Source organism: Corylus avellana, chromosome 6 (assembly GCF_965113065.1).
Source record: "Corylus avellana chromosome 6, dhCorAvel1.hap1.2, whole genome shotgun sequence".
Lineage (NCBI taxonomy): Eukaryota > Viridiplantae > Streptophyta > Magnoliopsida > Fagales > Betulaceae > Corylus > Corylus avellana.
Genome location: NC_142495.1, coordinates 1,356,729 through 1,376,482, shown reverse-complemented (window position 1 = coordinate 1,376,482; position 19,754 = coordinate 1,356,729). Strand labels below are relative to the sequence as shown.

General features: G+C 36.8%; 2 protein-coding genes across 4 annotated transcripts; one reads left to right on the top strand and one right to left on the bottom strand.

Annotated features, from left to right (window-relative positions):
- The first annotated feature begins 1,827 nt into the window (after positions 1-1,827).
- On the top strand, positions 1,828-17,234 carry SUVR5 (histone-lysine N-methyltransferase SUVR5). 3 transcript variants are annotated; one of them, XM_088517313.1, is made up of 13 exons: positions 1,837-2,246; positions 5,691-6,073; positions 6,698-7,000; positions 7,129-7,239; positions 9,047-9,157; positions 9,601-12,405; positions 12,776-12,937; positions 13,898-14,014; positions 14,080-14,183; positions 14,261-14,398; positions 16,110-16,197; positions 16,572-16,809; positions 16,928-17,234. In XM_088517313.1, the coding sequence occupies exons 1-12, from the start codon at positions 2,102-2,104 to the stop codon at positions 16,677-16,679; spliced, it is 4,575 nt and encodes a 1,524-aa protein (XP_088373439.1). In that variant the 5' UTR covers positions 1,837-2,101; the 3' UTR covers positions 16,680-16,809; positions 16,928-17,234. The 3 variants fall into 3 exon arrangements, with proteins under 3 accessions (XP_088373440.1, XP_088373439.1, XP_059455848.2); XM_059599865.2 differs by having other exon boundaries at positions 2,182-2,246; positions 5,552-6,073; XM_088517314.1 differs by lacking the exons at positions 14,080-14,183; positions 14,261-14,398; positions 16,110-16,197; positions 16,572-16,809; positions 16,928-17,234 and having other exon boundaries at positions 1,828-2,246; positions 13,936-14,015.
- Positions 17,235-17,734: 500 nt separating this feature from the next.
- On the bottom strand, positions 17,735-18,568 carry LOC132186478 (transmembrane family 220 helix protein). The gene is made up of 3 exons (XM_059600456.2): positions 18,478-18,568; positions 18,062-18,388; positions 17,735-17,933 (listed from the first exon to the last, which is right to left on the bottom strand). Exons 1-3 carry the CDS (start codon positions 18,566-18,568, stop codon positions 17,854-17,856), a joined length of 498 nt encoding a protein of 165 aa, XP_059456439.2. The 3' UTR covers positions 17,735-17,853.
- Between the last annotated feature and the right edge of the window lie 1,186 nt (positions 18,569-19,754).

Genomic DNA, 19,754 nt, shown 5'->3' with positions numbered 1-19,754 from the left:
AATTTATTTGTATTAATGCTCTCAATGTTAGACAAGTTATTATTAAATTTTATGTGAGATGTGGAGTATGTGGTTATTATTAAATACATATGTTAACATAGTAATTAAATGATTACATTTATTATTTTGTGTGTTTAAATTTTTTAAATAATTAATAATTTAATATACTACCATGTTAGAAGTCTCAAGTTAGAATCTTGATTATATCACTTATTGATGAGTAATAGTCGGTATTGTGTTTGTTCTTTTCTCCGAGTTGTATTTTGACAACTTTTGATATGACTCATAAATCCGATATGAACCAAATATAAAATTAACGGGTTATGATTGACAAGTTTAATCCGTATAATTAAGTTTGTCAGATTATGATTAATCTATATAATATTTTACTCATATTTCAACATGACCCAAATGCAACACATGAACACGAATTGCCACCATACCTAACTTCACTGAAAGCAAATTAAAAGACATAATAGCCACTTGGCCACCTTGGGGACGGAATACAAATTTTATTAGGGCAGCATAGAAGCAATACCGAATTTAAGTAATTTTGGCCCATGACCATGTAATCATGTATCAATTATACACAAATGGAGTATAGATTAAAAGTTGATATATGTTTTAAGAGTATGTGATTATCATATGCTTTTTCAATAGGATTAACATATGAGAATCATACGCTTGTTTAATAGATTGAGTTGAAGAAATCAATCTTTAAATTTACATGTTCAAATTTTTCGTCAATTGAATACTATTTACTATTCAATCTAACATTCATGCGTTTAGTAGATTTATAAATTATAAGAAAACTAATATTTTTGTACATTTTCTAGGTGAGATGGGTTTTTCAATTTCTAATCACATCGATAATTAGGAATCATAACGAGTATATAGAGACCATATAATTTAGAAAAAGCTTTACTCGCCTTTTAAAATTTTATCATTTTTGCAATCGTACTTTCAACCTTTAAAAAGTTGTAATGTCGGGTCGTTGTCATTGAAAACTTTATAATGTCAACCCACCCATATTATAATTTTTCATTAAATCATGTTAAAATTCTCAAAATATTTATTTTTAGGGAAAATTACAGTTTTCTCCTTTAAAGTTGACAGCGTTTTTTAATTCGAACACCAAAGTTTCAATTTTTGCAATCCACCCCCTAAAGTTTCAAATTTTTGCAATTTGACTAATTTTATTCAAAACTTCCTATATTGCCCCTAATTTTTATTAAAAAAAATTAAAAAAAAATTTGGGGTCATCTGGTCATTTTTGCACCCCCAAATTTGTTTTCGTTTTCATAAAAAAAAATATATTATGGGCAATATGAGAATTTTTGGATGATATTGGTCGAATTGAAAAAAATTGAAACTTTGTGAGGAGTGGATTACAAAATTTGAAATTTTGATGTTCGAATTGAAAAATGTTGTCAACTTTAGAGAGGTAAATTGTAATTTTTTCTTATTTTTATTTTTATTTTTAAATTAAAAACATTTATATTGCTTGATATGACGTGTTTTAAAAATTAATTATATTTATATTATTATAAAATATATGCAATAAATAAACATGGAGAATTATAATTAGAATGGGTCCTCAACTGTCAACAAACAGCGGTGCCGTACCTTGTGCTGGGGAACTTTTTTTTTTTTTTTTAATTTTTAATTTTTATTTATCAAAGGCTCTGATCCCTCCTTTCGGTGGACATCTACAGTGAGTCCGAAATCCCAATTCGCATCTCGATGCGTAATCTAAACCAGTGGCCCTAAAAACCATACTCGTAGCACAAAAAAAGAAAGAAAAGAAGCTCAAAAAACTCCCACATTTTTAGACCCATCACGCCACGTTACGGAAACAGCCTATAGAAGCGCGCTTCGCAATCCCCGAGCGTGGGTTCCCTCTTCCTCATTAACCCAACCCATCTCTCCTATCTATAATTAGGTCTTCTCTGTGTGCCGGATTAGACCCAGACCACTTCTTTGTACCCACCCCACACGTCTTTGTTCTCTAAATATCCCGCACCAACTTTTATTTGGGTATTTTTCATTTTGGTGACACGGGACAGGAAAAGCACACCTATGACTATGGGATATTGTGTGTATGTGTGAGAGGATTGACAGACAAGGGCATATAGCAGAAAATAAAAAGGGCACACAAAAATTTCAACCCCCCCCCCCCCCAACCCCCACATTGCCTGTGGCCTCCGTGCAAAACCAACCCACAACCCAACCTTACACTATTAAAGGTAACATTACCCACTTCCCACCTCTCCAATTTTTCTCAGCATCTGTGTTATAGTTTCGCTTAGGGCATGTCATGTTTGTATGTATGTGTGTGTGAGTATTGCATATGTTACATCTCACAGTCAATGTTTTTTTGTGACCTAGCTAGCTCAGACCCCGAAAATTATTCATCAATAGCAAACAAAAGACAAACTATAGGGGAAAGGGGCACCAACCCCTCTGCGATCCCACATTCCAATTTGGGATTTTTGGGACATTGATTGTGTTATATTTGCTACATGACTTATTGTGATTGTGGGTTGATCTTGTTGATTTGGACGGACCTTTTCATGTTGTGCATGTTGACGATCTAGATAAAGGATGGTAATTGTAGGGTTTTAAAGCGTTTTTTTGTTGATGGGTAATAGTTAATTAGGGATTTTAGCTGAAACAATTCACCGGCTGATGTTGTTCCTGGTGGGTTTATGATTTTTATGGAGCGACGCGGGCTAGTGTAAAAGAATCTGTTATGTGGGGTTGTGATCTTTTTGAAGAATTCGCACTGTTAGTCGCATATACACGTCGTTTTTTTGCCTGTTGATTTCATTGTCAGATGGATTTTGATGCGCATGTTGGCTATTTGGGTTTCTGCCACGAGGAGGACCTCCATAATGTTTAATCAATTAGGTTGTCATTTATCAGTAATTAAATTGATTGCTTTTGGCTAAACCAATCCTCTGTTTTTAGTTTCAAAAAAAAAAAAAACACACACACACACACAGAGAAAATGAATTCTAGTGTAGAGGGTAAGGTTTTCCAGAAATTAGTCATGAATGTTAAAAATTAGCATCGAGCTTCCTGGTATAAAAATATATGGGCAAGTATTTTTCAGGATGTATAATTCTAATTGCATGTGTTAGAATATGTATATTTAAAAAATTAATAAATTTCATATTTAGAGCTAATGGATATTTTTCTTCTTTGTTTGGGTGATTCAGTGAGATTGTGGAGTGCCTTTATGTTCCTTGAGTAAAATGACTGTAATAGTTTCCTAATTTGTTCTTTTTCTGTCACTTCCCCCCCTCCTCCCTTCAAATTAGGACCATTGGATTTGCAGAGAAGCCAATGAAAATGTGATTGATAGATAATATTTCTTTGGTTGCTAGATTAACAACCATAATAATTTTGGCACAATTACTAAGCATTTAATTTTTATGGATTTTGATTTAATGAATAATTATATACATGTAATTCATTCTTCTCTTTGGTTTGGTTGGTTTGGTTTGTTTCAATGGCGGTGGAGGTTATATGTGAAGAAAAATAATCTTTAGCTTGCAATCTTAAAGCCTGTTTGGGATTGCGTTAAAAAGCTTAAAAAAATATTTTTAGTACCTAAAAAGCTATGCCGAACAAAAAGCTGGCCTGTTTAGTAAAATTTTTCAAAAGTACTTATTTGACTTTTTAACTCTAAAAATGGCAAAAACACATTTTTGGCAAAAACTTAAAAATGAAACTTTTGTCTAAAAGCTCTTTTTGACTTAAAAGCTATATTTCTCAGACACAATCCCAAACATGCTCTTAAGTTTTTGGGTTCACATGTCGACTTACTTTTACTTAGACTCTGGAATGCCCAAACTTGTTTACTGACTTGGGAATTAGAATCATTCTAAACTAGAAATAATTTGGAATTTGGTAATTAATTTATAAATATTGTGGCTGTAGTTTTGAAGTAACGAGGTTTGCTAAGAAACTTGAGAATGACGGGGGAAGAATAAAATTAAGAATGGACTTGGCAAGATTGTTCTTTACAATAATGGTATTGATAAATATTCTTAATTTTATTGCTGTGAAAATTGTTTTATTTTTATGGTGCATGTGGCAGTTTAACTAATTTTGGCTTTGTATGCGGTAATATGGTGCGCCATGTTTCCAGCCCAAAGCACATATTCATAAACCACTTGACTTCTTGATTTAATCCAGTCTCATAAATTTTCTTTAGGCAGAAGAGTGTATAACAGTTTATGAATTGACCTTGTGAGTAGTGCTTGGCAACCGTTGTATAAGTTATGTATCATTTCGGCAAAAGAAATTGATCATGATGTCTTAATTGAAAGTACTTTATTGAAATGTACATTTAAACTTAATGCATAGAGCATAATCAAGAACGCTGTCACTTTAGGCATGATGCTTCATCGTGTCAAAGGTTATGAAAATCTTGGTACAAGTACCAAAATACTGGGAAGCAACTGGTTTATTTCTTGAAATTGTTAGTTAGTCACATGGTTTCTTTTCTTCTGTGCTGCAAATTTTCTGTCACTTTCTGTCACGGGAATGGCATTTGAGCTCAACTTTAGGTTGGAATTTCAAAAATGCACTATCTTGTTTTTTCAATTCAACTTTATCAGGTCTTCAGCAATGTTGGAGGGCAGAGAGAATGTTCGTGGGAGAGACGATTGCATTTAGCATATGCAACAAGCCTTTTAATTCCTAGGCATCCCTAGTGGGGCATGGCACCTCCCCAACCCCCACCCTCTCCCTAACCAAAATCTCCCCAAAGTCTCAAAGTTAATTCAAGCATTTTTATACAACAGCCATTTCCAATAGTTTTTGTCTAATTCAATTATTTGTCTTATAAATAATCATTAATTGTTTTTTGATAATTAAAGAGAATCACGTAGTGTCCTTTGTTGAATAAATGACACTTTGACTTTGTGCTGTGATTTTCCAGTAGACTTTGAATATATGTCACGAGTGAAGAATTAGATGGAAGGTTGCTTAAACAAATTAGGGGGAATGGGGAGGAGATCTCTAAGATGTGCTTTGGGCTTGAAACATGGCGCACATCTAGTTTGTATCCTCCATTTGCTTTCCTCTTTACACCCCACCCCACCCCCTCCCCCCCCCCCCCAAAAAAAAAAAGTCTCACCTCTTAATCTGTGGAAGCATATGTTTTAGCATGTTTGGTTGATCATATACATATTATGTCTCGGCTACTTTGACATAAGTGATCTCCAACTGCACCGTGGATTATTGCATATATTGTGAGTCCAAGTTAGGCCACTTTGGTTTTTCAGTACTGATTTCTAAGAAGTTTTATCTTTGTGATAGATTTGTAGATGTCACATTACACATATACATACCTCTCACAGTGATTCTTATTCTTCTTATCTTTTTAACACCCCCCCCCCCCCCCCCCCCCCACCCCCCTTTCAGTTAGGAGGTATGCTCTGAATTTTGGTTTAGCTTTGTCCTTCACTTATATATTCGTTGGTATACTTTAGATCACATTTGTCTGACTCTTTCATGGGGTTGAGCTTTGTTTGACCAGAGAGGTGAGAGTTGGGGAATAGCCAGTGACATCATAAGCATCATATGGCATTATAAATTTCAGTCTAAAATCATGGAAGTTCTTCCTTGTTCTGGTGTTCAATATGTTGGAGAAGCTGATTGCTCTCAACCGAGTTCAGGAACGGCTTTTACTTATGATGGTGAATCCAATGTCCTTGAACGTGGAAAACAAGATCAATTGGCAGATGGTAGACTGGATGACTTATTACTAAAAGTGGAAGGGCCTCAAATAGAAAAACAAGGTGAAGTTCAAGGGACAGTTGATGAATTGCCTACTTCAGAAGGCCACGGCAGTGGAGCTTCTTATTGTGGTTCCCATGATTTTGAAGATGATGATGTAAATACACAGAATTATTGCACAGAGCCTTGCATGGTCTCAGAGAACTCTCATATATTCGTGGATACCATTGAAGGTGAATTGCCAAACAACAGGGAGGAGGAGTCTTCTCTTTCAGAGCCCACATGGCTCGAAGGGGATGAATCAGTGGCCCTGTGGGTCAAGGTAACTGCTAATTTCTTTTGCTTTCAAAATTTTCCATAAAAAATCTGTTTTGTGAATACTGGTATTTGTTCCAAATCATATTTTGCAGACATGAACCTACTGGTTCTAGAAGGTTTGCCTACTGTATGCTTGTCTTTTTCTTTCTTGAGGCTCACTTTATACAACTGAGTGTGTTGAAAAATTATGGGGAATTGGAATAGTTATGATAAATTAACGCCTTCTATGTGGCGCCCACTCCCATGTTTCCCTTTCTCAACATAAAAATAACAAGGACTAAGCCAACTCAGGCTGTTGCAATTTTTAGTGTTCACTGTTCTGCTCTCTTGGTAGTTTCATTCGATTTTTCTAAAACAATTTGAACATGTAGTCTCATGGCTAGACACTGCCAGTCCACTCCTATGTGAGCAGCTCTGTGCTCATAATGCACTATCTTTTCTTCCCCCCCACCAATCATCTATTGGGGATATGCCTGAAATTTTGGCACATTGAGGTTCCAGGTCCTCGTTATTTTCTAAAATTTTGTTCTATGTTCTCTGTTTTCTAGTTTTCTTATGTGCCATAATAACTTGATAACACTTTCTAATATTGTCTCATTTCAACACTTAAATATTTTTCCAAGTATAGTGGAGAGGGAAGTGGCAGGCAGGAATCAGATGTTCGAGGGCTGACTGGCCGTTGTCTACTTTGAAAGCAAAACCGACACATGATAGGAAGAAATATATAGTGGTTTTTTTTCCACATACAAGGAATTATTCTTGGGCAGATATGCTACTTGTTCGTTCAATCAATGAGTTTCCACAGCCTATTGCATATAAGACACATAAAGTAGGATTAAAAATGGTTAAAGATTTAACCATTGCACGCCGGTTTATAATGCAAAAGCTAGCAGTTGGCATGCTGAATATTGTTGACCAATTTCATGCTGAGGTATGTAATTTGGTGCTCATATTTTATTTTCTTCATTTCTTTGATAGAAACTTTTGCTTTTCTTCTGCTCTTAGACTTCAGTTTCTTGCATGGTCATTCTTATAGGAGATTTACTCAAACTTGTGTAGGCTTTGATAGAGACTGCTCGTGATGTGATGATTTGGAAGGAGTTTGCTATGGAGGCTTCACGGTGTAATGGTTATTCTGAACTTGGAAGAATGCTTCTGAAGCTGCAGAAGGTAAATTCTGTGCCTGTTGATAGTCTAGGAAGTAGGATTAAAGTCTGTCCATTTCTTTAACCCTAATATGAGTTATGGCATTACCTTTGCTTTAGTGAGTGAGATATAACTTGTAAAGTAATGCTGAGAAGAGATCACTTTGGTGATAACAAATGGGATCCACCAATCAATGCCATGTCATCCAGATTAATTCTGCCCATATAAATACATGTAAAATAGATAAATAGTGAGTAGAATTTTTTCTTGAAATCAAAATCCAACACTCTCTTCTTCCCAAAAGTAAGTGTCTTAAGTTATTTTTTAGGAGTCTTCCAAAATAAGTGTCCACATTCCTGAAGTGGAAGTGTTTACTTTTTTTTTCCCTATAAATTACCCTTATCAATTTGAAAAAGTAAACAAGATTCTCATTTAAAGTTGTGCCCACCTCTAATAATCATACAATTTACAATGAAGACATGTATTTTGGGATAATATGAGTATTAATAAAATAAAGGGACCCCTCCATTATGAAACCAAATATGCGAATAGATAAGTGTGACATGACATGCCAAAAAATTTCCTCACCAAACAAAAAAAATGCTAATATCAAGTTGAAATCTACATGAGCTCTTTTTAAAACCTCAAATATATGTAAAGAGCTTGTATAATCTTCTTCCTATTAATTTAAAATGTCTGGAATTTCCGTGCTCCACTTTTTTTTTTTGGTCTTAAATTCTATCTCATTGGTAAGTAGAACGATAAGGCATAATGTGTGTGTATCTGAAATATACTAAGTATGACTATTTATTTCATTTAGTGTGAGTATATGAAATCTCAGAGAGTTTTGTGATTCTTCAGTTGTTATGTTTCAAATTATGATTTATAGTTCTCTTATTTGCAACTCACATTTCATATTGCACTTCTTAGAAATTAATGCTTGTTAAAATTTTCATGTGCCTCTATTTATCAAAAAAAAAAATTCCTGTGCCTCTATCTTTCACTGCTCTAGATTCTCATATGCATCTAGAAAAATTATCTATCTGGCTCTTGAGTACTCGTGCAAGTTCAAATGCTGGTTGGGGTGAGTGGTGGAGACAAATTTTAAGGATGCAGTGAGATCTACTCATTGTGCGATGTTGTCGTACTTGCCTTGATGTTGTTGCTGAGTTCTGGCCATGTCCCTGGAACTGCCACTGAAATGAATCTGTCATGGTTTTTGTTGATGTTATGGCTGGTGTTCCAGTTATGACCTGTGTGCTGCTGTTAGAAATTTTAGAGCGAAGCATGACATTGCCTTTGGTGGCTATGCCTCTCAGTGTTTATTTCAAAGTCACGCATCTTTGCCTCTTACAGCTTATTATGCTTTTTTTTTTTTCCTTGATTTACACAGCAGATAATATGTTGTAAGCCAGTATTTGGAGTGAAATGTGCACTTTTCACCTTAATGTAGTTATTTGAATATTACCTTATTCATCTTTAGCGCTACGGTATCTGTTTTTCTTTTTCTTCTTCTTCTCCCTTTTTTTTTCCTGCCCTATTTTGCAACAGCCACTTCCCTGAGCATTTTCTTCAACTATGCCTTTTGTCCTAGGAGAAGTCGTGCATCATGATCTGATTAGGTTGATTATTGATGTTAGCATCTCTGATACACAATTGGACTTTGAGTGATACTCTATTATGTTTTTTGCATGGAGTGAAGGATTTACATGGGTAGGGGCTATCATGTGCTCAAGTCATGTTATTTGCTTATGATTAAATGCAACCTTTTTTATCCTGTTCTTGATATATAGAGGTTGACAATGAAGAATGCTGCTTATTTCCTGAACAGATGATACTTCAGCGTTACATAAACTCAGACTGGCTACATCATTCTTTTCACTCTTGGGCACAAAGATGTCAGAATGTGCAGAGTGCTGAATCCATTGAAATGCTGAAGGAGGTGTGTAATATACTTTGCTTATATGATCATATTATAACATCTTAGATTGTTCAAGGTCCTCCTCATCATCCTTACCTTTCCAACTTCATCTTTATGTTTCAGTCTTGTACCCTATCACGTGTTTCAGAGGAAGACAAAAAATTGAAATCTTTGCTTGGTTATTGTTTTCCTTTTGAATTGAGAGAGCTGGTTCACCATTCTTCAGGGTGTGACCCTATCAAAGAATTTTGTTCTTTGAAGATTGTGGCTAGTTGATGAAGTTCACTATTTATATGGGACCAATTATTGCTTCTTTCCTCCCCCTGCCTAGTAGATATTGAATGAAGATACCATAACCAGTTTACTTCTCACACATAAATGGACCCATATGGTCTTGAGATAATTTAAAATTGGATCATTTCCTCAGAATTTTGGCTGATGCTTTTGTCCTTTCTGTTCTTCAGGAATTGTTTGATTCTATTTTGTGGAATGCAGTCAACTCTCTCTGGGATTCTCCAGTACAGCCCACATTGGGTTCTGAGTGGAAAACCTGGAAGCATGAAGTCATGAAATGGTTTTCGACGTCTCATCCAATATCCAGTGGTGGAGACGTGCAACAGCAGACCAGTGATGATCTCTTGACCACAAGTCTTCAAGTTAGTAGGAAGAGGCCAAAGCTTGAAGTTCGTCGTGCAGAGGCACATGCTTCCCAGGTGGAAACAATTGGATCTGGTCAGGCAATAACTCTCGAGATTGACTCTGCATATTTTAATGGTCATGACACTGTTAATGCTGCTACATCAGCATTGGAACCCTGTAAAGAGGATGATATAAAGGAGGTAGCTGCTCGTACAGATACACCTACTTGCGTGGCTGATAAATGGGACGACATTGTAGTTGAACCAGGAAATTCAGAGTCACTTCAAACCAAAGATCTGGAATTGACACCTGTGAATGAAGTGGGTGCGACAAATTCCTTAGAGCCTGGGAGTAAGAATCGACAATGCATTGCGTTTATTGAAGCTAAGGGAAGGCAATGTGTGAGGTGGGCAAACGATGGTGATGTTTACTGTTGTGTGCATTTGTCTTCTCGTTTTATAGGCAGCTCTGCTAGACCAGAACGAACTCTCTCTGTTGGTACACCGATGTGTGAAGGTACCACTGTTCTTGGTACTAGATGTAAGCATCGGTCTTTATATGGCTCCTTATTCTGTAAGAAACACAGACCTCAAAATGAAACAAAAGGGACATCAAATTTTCCTGAGACACTTAAGAGAAAGCATGAGGAGAACCTTCCCAGTTCAGAAACCACAGAATGCAAAGAAATAGTATATATGGGAGAAGTTGAAAGTCCCCTCCACGTGGATCCAGTCTCAGTTTCCGTTGATGCCTTTCATGGAGGGAACATCTTAACTGAAAAGCCTGAGCATCCTGGCAAGGATTGTAATGACATGGAGGAGCTGCACTGTGTATGCTACTACCTGCATGATAATCTCAATCCGTGTCTGGAAAGTCCAAAGCGCCATTCGTTGTACTGTGAAAAACACCTTCCAAGTTGGCTTAAACGTGCAAGGAATGGTAAGAATAGAATTATTTCAAAAGAAGTATTCATAGATCTTTTGAGGACTTGTGGCTCACAGGAGCAAAGGTTGCGATTACATCAAGCATGTGAGCTTTTCTACAAGCTCTTTAAAAGTATTTTATCCCTGAGGAACCCAGTGCCTAAGGAGGTTCAATTTCAGTGGGCCATATCTGAAGCCTCTAAAGATTTTAGTGTTGGTGAATTCTTTACAAAGTTGGTTTGCACTGAGAAAGAGAGACTCAGAAGGATTTGGGGCTTCAGTGCTGATGAAGTTGCACAAGTTTCCTCCTCTGTCATGGAAGAACCAGCGTTGTTACCAATGGCAGTTGATGGTAGTCATGATGACGAAAATACTATTAGGTGCAAAATTTGTTCAGAGGAGTTTATTGATGATGAGGCACTTGGTGGCCACTGGATGGACATTCATAAAAAGGAAGCACAATGGCTGTTCAGAGGATATGCCTGTGCCATCTGCCTTGATTCTTTTACTAATAAGAAAGTCCTGGAAACCCATGTGCAAGAGAGACACCATGTGCAATTTGTTGAACAATGCATGCTTCTTCAGTGTATTCCTTGTGGCAGCCATTTTGGGAACACTGATGAGTTATGGTTACATGTGCATTCAGTTCATCCTGTTGATTTCAGGCTGTCAAAAGCTGGTCAACAGCACAATCTGTCTGCTGGTGAGGGTTCTCCTCAGAAACTTGAGCTCTGCAATACAGCTCCTGTGGAGAACAACTCTGAGAATTTAGGTGGTTTCAGAAAGTTTATTTGCAGGTTTTGTGGGTTGAAGTTTGATTTACTACCTGATCTTGGCCGCCACCATCAAGCTGCTCATATGGGGCCAAGTTTAGTAAGCTCTCGCCCTTCAAAGAGAGGAATACGTTATTATGCTTATAGATTAAAATCTGGAAGACTCAGCCGTCCTAGAAATAAAAAAGGTCTGGCAGCAGCATCATATAGGATCAGGAACAGGGCCACTGCTAGTATGAAGAGACGCATCCAGGCGTCAAAGTCACTTAGCACTGTCGCAGTAAGTATACAGCCTCATGTAACTGAGGCAGCTAGTCTGGGTAGATTGACAGAATCTCACTGCTCTGCAGTTGCAAAGATTTTGTTTTCTGAGATTCAGAAGACAAAACCTCAGCCCAACAACCTTGACATTTTATCTACTGCTCATTCTGCCTGCTGCAAGGTCAGTCTCGTGGCGTCCCTGGAGGGGAAGTATGGCGTCTTGCCAGAACATTTGTATCTGAAGGCAGCCAAGCTCTGCAGTGAGCATAGCATTCAAGTTGACTGGCACCAAGAGGGGTTTATATGTCCTAAAGGTTGCAAGGCATTCAAGGACCCATACTTGCTATCTCCACTGTTGCCTTTTCCACATGGGTCTGTGGGGTACAGATCGGCACATCCATCGGATCCTGAAAACAATGAGTGGGAAGTGGATGAATGCCACTGTATCATTGATTCTCGTCATTTGGGACAGAATTCCATGCAAAAGGCAGTTGTCTTGTGTGATGATATTAGCTTTGGGCAGGAACTAGTTCCCGTGGCCTGCGTTGCAGATGAGGGTTTCTTGGATTCTATTCACATCCTTGCAGATAACTCTGATGGCCAAAATGTTTGGGAGAGCTTTACCTATGTTACGAAGCCGTTGCTTGATCAATCTGTTGGTCGTGATACAGAGGTAGCTTTATCTGGAACATGATATCCTTTGTTTAATGCTATGTAATTTGGGTGCTAGATTATGTTAATATATATTGTGGTTTCCTCGTTTTATATGCATGTTATTGTCAAATGACTTGTGAATTAGACTGAAGATGCGTAGTCGATTCTCCTACCTTGGAGATACATGTTGAATGACCTGATTGTCATCGCGTCTTATGCATTCACATGAAAGTTCCCTATACTCGTTTTCCTCTTGCCCTTCCTTCTATCCTTCTTTCTGTCTGACACACGAAAGCACACACTAATTAGTGCTCAAAATGCAGGGTGTGCATATTTCTATAACCTTGTTTGGTATGTGAGTTTTTTTCCTTGTTTCCTTCTCTGCGCAGAGCTTACAATTGGGGTGTGCCTGCCCATATTCAACATGCTATCCTGAAATGTGTGATCATGTGTATCTTTTCGATAATGACTATGATGAGGCAAAAGATATTTACGGGAAACCCATGCGTGGTAGGTTTCCATATGATGACAAAGGCCGGATTGTTTTGGAGGTAATGTAATTTTATCGACCTTCAACCTCCTTTATCATCTAAACAACCCCCCCTCCCTTCTTTTAGATCATACTTTTTTCAATGATCACACATGGTGTTAGCATGTTCCCTAGCTGCAAGAAGCCTAGGCTATGTTGGTTAGTGTATTTGGGAAAGTGTATTTTGTTTTTGGTCTGAAAAAGTATTTTGCTGTGACATAAAGGTGAGAAGTGTTTTATGGTGGGGTCCACATTTGAGAAAATGTTTTTTATGGAGTACACCTGTTTATTTTGGAAAAACACAAACAGTGGAGGAGAGAGATGGCTACGCAGCCACCTCTAACAATGACAAAGGTGGCCGCATGGCCACCCCTCTCCACTGAGGGTGGCCACAAGGCCACTATAGTTAGCTGCTACCCTTGCAAAAGTTAAGCACAAAGTGTTTTGTGTTTTAATTTGTTCGTTAATGTATTTGAGAAAAGTGTGTTTTTCAAACTGAAAACAGAAAATACTTGGAGAATACCTTGTCAAACATAGCCCTAGTATTTTCTTTCATCATTGTTGCTGGTTATTGCTTGTTGTTGTTTTAGATGTTGACTGCTGTTATTTCTGCCTTCGCTATTGCTTGGCATGCAATAAATCTTTTCCATTCTTTTGATTGTGTAAGTGAGAACGACATAGAAAGCATTAACTTGATTTGATGCTTGTAATCAGTAAATCTTGGGTTGGCTTAGAAAGTTTTACTATCCACAACTTTTGCTAGAATGGTATATAGCCTAGATCATTTGCCAAAGGTGATCACTAGGTTACCAACATTGGTAGCTTGCATTATGAGTTCTCATTTGTGACAAGCATCCCAGGGCTGTTACTCTGGCTTACTTGCTGTACACCCGAACGCCCCCCCCCCCCCCCACCCATCCCCACCCTTTCCCCCCTTTTTGGTAAGTCTGCTAAATTTCACTTTTCTCATGAAACCCTGCAGGAAGGTTACCTTGTTTATGAGTGCAATCATATGTGCAGTTGCAGTAGAACCTGTCCAAATAGGATATTGCAGAATGGAGTAAGAGTGAAGTTGGAAGTCTTCAAAACAGAGAAAAAGGTAGTATTTTCATTGTTGTACTGTTTTCAAGAGTCTATATTAACACTCTCCATGTTGATTCGCAGGGATGGGCACTCAGGGCAGCTGAAACAATCCTGCGTGGCATGTTTGTATGTGAGTACGTTGGGGAGGTCTTAGATGAGCAGGAAGCAAACAAGAGGCGCCACAGGTTTCACATTTCTTCTGATAGGTGCTGTTTTTGTTTACTTTATGTTATATATATTAAACGGACCCTTGTATTGTCAGGTATAGGAAAGAAGGTTGCAGTTATCTGTATGCCATTGATGCTCATATGAATGATATGAGCAGACTGATGGAAGGACAGGTCCCATATGTGATTGACGCGACACATTATGGAAATGTTTCACGGTTCATCAATCACAGGTGAGAAGAGTTCTTGAGTTTTTTTTTTTTGTTTTTTGGTTTGCAATTTTATACCTATTTCATAAGGCTTTGGATTTAACTTGGCCACATATGCTTCCCTCTAAACGAGCAATTTGTGGGCTACAATGTTGCTTTAAACTCAAACTTGTTTTCCTTGAAGTTTCCAGGCAAAGGTCTTGAATCAAAAGGCTATAATCTTGAGCTATTTTTCCATTGATACTTATATGTAGAATGATAAATTTTGAACAGTCTCGTAGTTGTTTCTCTAGTATTATGCACCCACCTGAGCAATATGATGGTCATACTTGAAACTAACACAATTTATATTAAGTTATGCACTTGTGTCTAATACGTGCACCACCACCAATAGCTGTTATAATGGTAGTGATGCAACAGTTTAAGGTATAATCATTGGTGATGCAATTGTTTTTTTTTATAGGTAATATCAATGTATTACCTATCAAAAAAAACTATTCATCACCAATGATTATACCTTAAGGTATAATCATTGTATTTTGGTAATTGCATAAAAAGTTTCTGTTAAATATTGGTGTTTCTACAATCATGTTGTACAATAGTTTCTTAAATAAACATGAAGAGGACTGGAAAAATAGTTTCCGAAGATGGGTTTGGACGTATAGAGACCATTTACCATCGCCACTGCACCATCACCATTGTCAGCATTGCATCTTTGACACTGTCGCATACCTGCACTGCCACAATCACTATGCAGCACCATCCCCTTTGACGCTCTCTCTCTCATGCACTTACAAGCCGCTTGTAGAGCTCAGCATATTGTTTTGAAGTACTGTTTTTTGAGTTCTTGGCATCTTGTTGAAAATAATGATGCAGATTCACTGTTTTGAATTGATATGTCCCAAGTCTAAAGCTCCTTAAGCTTTAATTGCTGATCCACAAGTTTCAACTTGTTATTGTTTGCTATGGTTAGTAAATATTGGGCCTGTTTGCTAACTCTTTCATTTTTCCTTTTTCCTTTCTACCCAAAAAAGTCAAAACATTAGAATCAACTTTCCTCACAAAAAACTCCAAACTCTTTTTACCTTTATGTCACATCAAAATACTTTTTCAACCAAAACACAAAAAACATCTCTTAAAAAGGGTTATCAAACCCTACCAATTACTATTTCGCTATAATATGTGCACTTCCAGAGAACATGCAATTTTCTGAATAGCAAATGAGTTTTGCTTCCAATTAATGAAGCAGAATATTTTTTGATTGTCAATCTTAATATTTACCATTTTTATTGATTAATGCCTTTTTCTATTCTACACGCTATCATCACTGTTCAAGGTACTTTCCTAAGCCTTCTCTTTAACTGTCAACCACTTTTCCCTATATAGTAATTATTTCCACTTTTGTACTCAATTATTCTGTGATGTTTAAATTGTAGAATTGCAATTTCAACTCGGTTCCAATTACAAAAGAATTAGAGTTGAAATTGCAATTTGAAGCCTTACTTCCAATTCCACACACCAATCAGACCCTTGAGGAAGTTATGGCTTGAGGCAGAGGTAAACAGTGGAAAGGTTTTTGTGCGCTGACTAGCGAGTTGATGCTTTATTGACTGGATAATTATCAATTACAAAAAGAAAGGCTTTTTTTTTTCCTCCTGTTCCTATTTTGCATTCAGCTACTCTAGGCATGTTCACCTTTCACTTTACTAATGATATCTGTTGCTGTTGCTCGTAGCTGCTCGCCAAATCTTGTGAATTACCAAGTTCTTGTAGAAAGCATGGATAGTCAGTGTGCACACTTTGGTCTTTATGCCAGTCGAGATGTAAGCACTTTTCTCCCTGTTTTTCATATAATGTTTGTCCATATGCTGAAACTTGGGATGACCTGGGCAAATATGTTCTCCAATATGGCTTTCAAGATGATTAATTGCTCCTGTTCTTATGGAAGAAGTTATTTTCTGGAGGCCTTTAGTTGGTCTTGTCCTGACTCTTGGCCTGCTCATTGGCCAAGATGCAGTGCAAATTCATCCTTCCTGATTTGGATGGACATAATAAGTCTGCTATATGCTTTCCCTTGGATGATGGCGCTCAATGAGAATTTATATACAACTTGTATTTACCCAAATAGTATGCTTGCAGTGGAGACTGTCCTTTTTAATATATATATATATATATGTATTTAATATTTTATGAGCAGATAGCTTCGGGTGAAGAACTGACATTCAACTATCGGTATCAACTACTGCCTGGAGAAGGACATCCGTGCCACTGTGGAGCTTCCAACTGCCAGGGCCGCCTTTATTAAATATTTGATCAACCCCAGCACTCTCTGCCTCTCCTTTCTGGACAATCGGGTGCTTAAAATTTTATTGGTGGAGAATGGGAGAAGCTGAGATGGGGGAACATCAAATCAGTTGACAACAATGTTTATTGAGGTTTTATCTAACTCCTCATCCTGCATTTGCTATATATATATATAGCGTACAACTTTTCCCTTTTGTAGATTAATTATAACATACGCTTACACTTTTTTTGTTTATACTTCTGCCTCAGGTAGATTACATGTTTCTTTGAAGAAACGAGGACGAAACCCCCCTTTTTCGTCATTTTTTTTTTTTTTTTTTTTAATTTATAAATTTGGCAAATTGTTTTTATTTTCCAGAGCTGCTGTTCTTGCTTATTAGCAAATTGTAAATGGTGTTCTCAATGTTTAAAGTTCACTTTGATAGGAATGCGTAAATGGCTAGTGTTTTAAATCTAACTTGTAACAAATTTTTTTTTTTTTTTTTTTCTTCTATCATTCATGGTATTACTATTTCCGTTTCAAGATTTAAGGAGTCTCCAATCACCATTATTCTTACTCCTTGTTCATTTGCTTCAACTCTTATTGCATATTTAACAACATTTGAGAGCATCTAGTGACAGAGAGATACTGTGGATACTTAAAAAGGAATAAAATGGAAAACAAAAGAAAACCCAAAATGCAGCACCCATGTAGTTATATATATATAACGAGCTTCCTTCATTAACAATCAAAACTAATACAACCCAATCAGCATAAAAAAGCTGAAAACAGCAAAAGAGACTACAGCAGCAATCATCTAAACAACGCTGCAACTACCTAAACCAAACCACATCAACAAAACAAAAGCAACAGCAACAACAGCCAACGGAACACAGCAAAGTAGTTTAGAGCATTTACGACGGAATAAAATTCTCTTCATTTCATTTGTAATGAATAATATCTATTTAGCGTAAAATGAAGAGTAATATTGTAAATTTTATTATTCAACTTTAATATTAAGACAATATTATTGCTTATTTCGGTAAAAGTTAGGATGGCCAACTTACTCATATAGAAGAGGACAGTATTATTTTTGTCGCACTCCATGGTTTACATGAAAGGCAACTGTAGGTTACACTTCTTCTTTTTTCTTAGTCAGGTTACACTTTGACTTTTATTTATGAAGCAAAATTGATCAGAACTTCGGTTCTCCTTTTTGGACAACAAAGAAGACAAAGGGGAGTCCGTAGCTGAAGCCCACCAAGATTGCCATCCCTGTGATCAGATTTTACCAATCATAACACGTTAACAAAACAACTGAAATAATCTTGTTCAAATTTTGAAATTCAGGTAAATTTCCAAAAAAAAAAAAAAAAAAAAAGAGAGTAAGAAATTAGTCTCACCATATCCAACAAGTTTTGCAAATTCCTTCCTTTTTCGCATGGGGGCTTGTGGGACTAATGATGCTTCCAACTGCAAAATCAAGGAAATGACAACCAACCCACTTCCAGTTTTCTCTCTAACCACTCTCTTACTCAAATCCAGCGACCAGAACCCAGCTGTTCCATTCACAAAATCTTCTATGACGACCTTGATGAACAAAAGTATTCCAAGCAGCAATAACATCCTAGCGATATTCCTGATTTGGGTTCTGCTTCTGCAGGAGACGACCCAGTTCACCATATTAACCACACACGCGCATGCATAGAGAGGAAACCAAAAATACCAATTTACACCAACCGACAAGGAGAATAAGAGAAAAGACATTGAGAGCCAGTCGTCATTGACAAAAAAGAAAATAGAACACAGATTGAAGTACCGGGATCATCCAACTGAACAGACGCCGAAAAAGCGAAGAGGAAAGCCATTAGCACAGAGCATAAGCTGTATAGCTTTGTGGGCTTTGCCATTTTGTGATGATTCAAGGACCAAGATGGCATCTTATAGGCAACGTTATCTAGAAGTTCATTTTATCCCTTTTTAATCCTTCAACTTCAATATTATTATTCTGTGTTTTTTTTTTTTTTTTTTTTAAAATAAAAAAATCCACCAATAAACTCTCTGATTTTTCATAATTAGTGCTTCTCACGACATAAACAGTTTGATAATGTCAAAACTACCTTAATTATGTAAAAGAAAACGACATCAACTGAAGCCACATAAATTTTGATTAAGGAGCAGAGCACGGACCATTCTCACATGGGCAGTAGAGTTTGGGTGAAATCACATCAATCACAGGCATGGAAAACAACTTTGGCGGCTTTGCTCAATATATTATGCCACATTGCATTTGGTTGGTTACCAAAAAGCAGGTAATTAGTTTTATGTTGTTGTCATGTATAGTTCCTCAACCACTAATGCATGTGAAATGCAGATATGGGAAGATAGATGTCCACTCTATTGCGGATAAGGATATTACAGTTTTAATTAAATTTTTTTTTATAAATTGATGTTAAGTCACGTTAATTTGTGGTAAATGCCAAGTGGTTGGTGACTTGGTGTAGTAAGTGGGTGTTACACTAATTAGTGACCGATGTAAAAAGTGTCATGTGAATTGTCTCTAAACACTTTCCTAAAGAAAAATAATTAATCGCTTAGTTTAATTTCAGGATTTAAAATTCTTCTTGGATAAAATATGAAATATGATATTGTTTTGATGATTTGCACAGAAAATATATAAATCATACTTTCTTTTTTCCATTTATCACATCACAGTAATTTCTATCATGGTGAAGGAGATATGAGGATTAAGGTTGTTCATGGGTTGGGCCAGGTTGGGCTCCTGCATGCCTGCTCAAGGTAATCATGGCCCAAATTGGGCCCTTCAGAAAAGTGGATTGGCCCATGACTTGTAGGCCCACGTAAGCCGTATCACCAGAAACTTCTTTCTTTTTAGTTTTTTTTTTTTGAAAAAAATTTGTAGCGATGTCCAAAATGCTAGCCCAACAATGATGACTGCAATAGGAAACTGTTTCTCTAAGACCCAAAGTGAGCCAATTAATCATGTTAAAACAAATAATAAAAAATAAATAAAGCGCCTGCAAGATCTTCTTCATTGATTTTGTTAGGGCTATGGCTTATGGGGTAAGCATTTTT

Excerpts from the sequence above, each read along its gene's own strand:
- SUVR5 (XM_088517313.1), top strand. The coding sequence starts at position 2,102 with ATGTGTGAGAGGATTGACAGACAAGGGCATATAGCAGAAAATAAAAAG. Across the intron at positions 2,247-5,690 it reads CCAACCTTACACTATTAAAG|GAACGGCTTTTACTTATGAT; the intron begins GTAACATTACCC and ends AACCGAGTTCAG. Across the intron at positions 16,198-16,571 it reads GTCTTTATGCCAGTCGAGAT|ATAGCTTCGGGTGAAGAACT; the intron begins GTAAGCACTTTT and ends TTTTATGAGCAG.
- LOC132186478 (XM_059600456.2), bottom strand. The coding sequence starts at position 18,568 with ATGGCAAAGCCCACAAAGCTATACAGCTTATGCTCTGTGCTAATGGCT. Across the intron at positions 18,389-18,477 it reads TGTTCAGTTGGATGATCCCG|ATTGGTATTTTTGGTTTCCT; the intron begins GTACTTCAATCT and ends CGGTTGGTGTAA. Across the intron at positions 17,934-18,061 it reads TGCAAAACTTGTTGGATATG|GGATGGCAATCTTGGTGGGC; the intron begins GTGAGACTAATT and ends ATCTGATCACAG.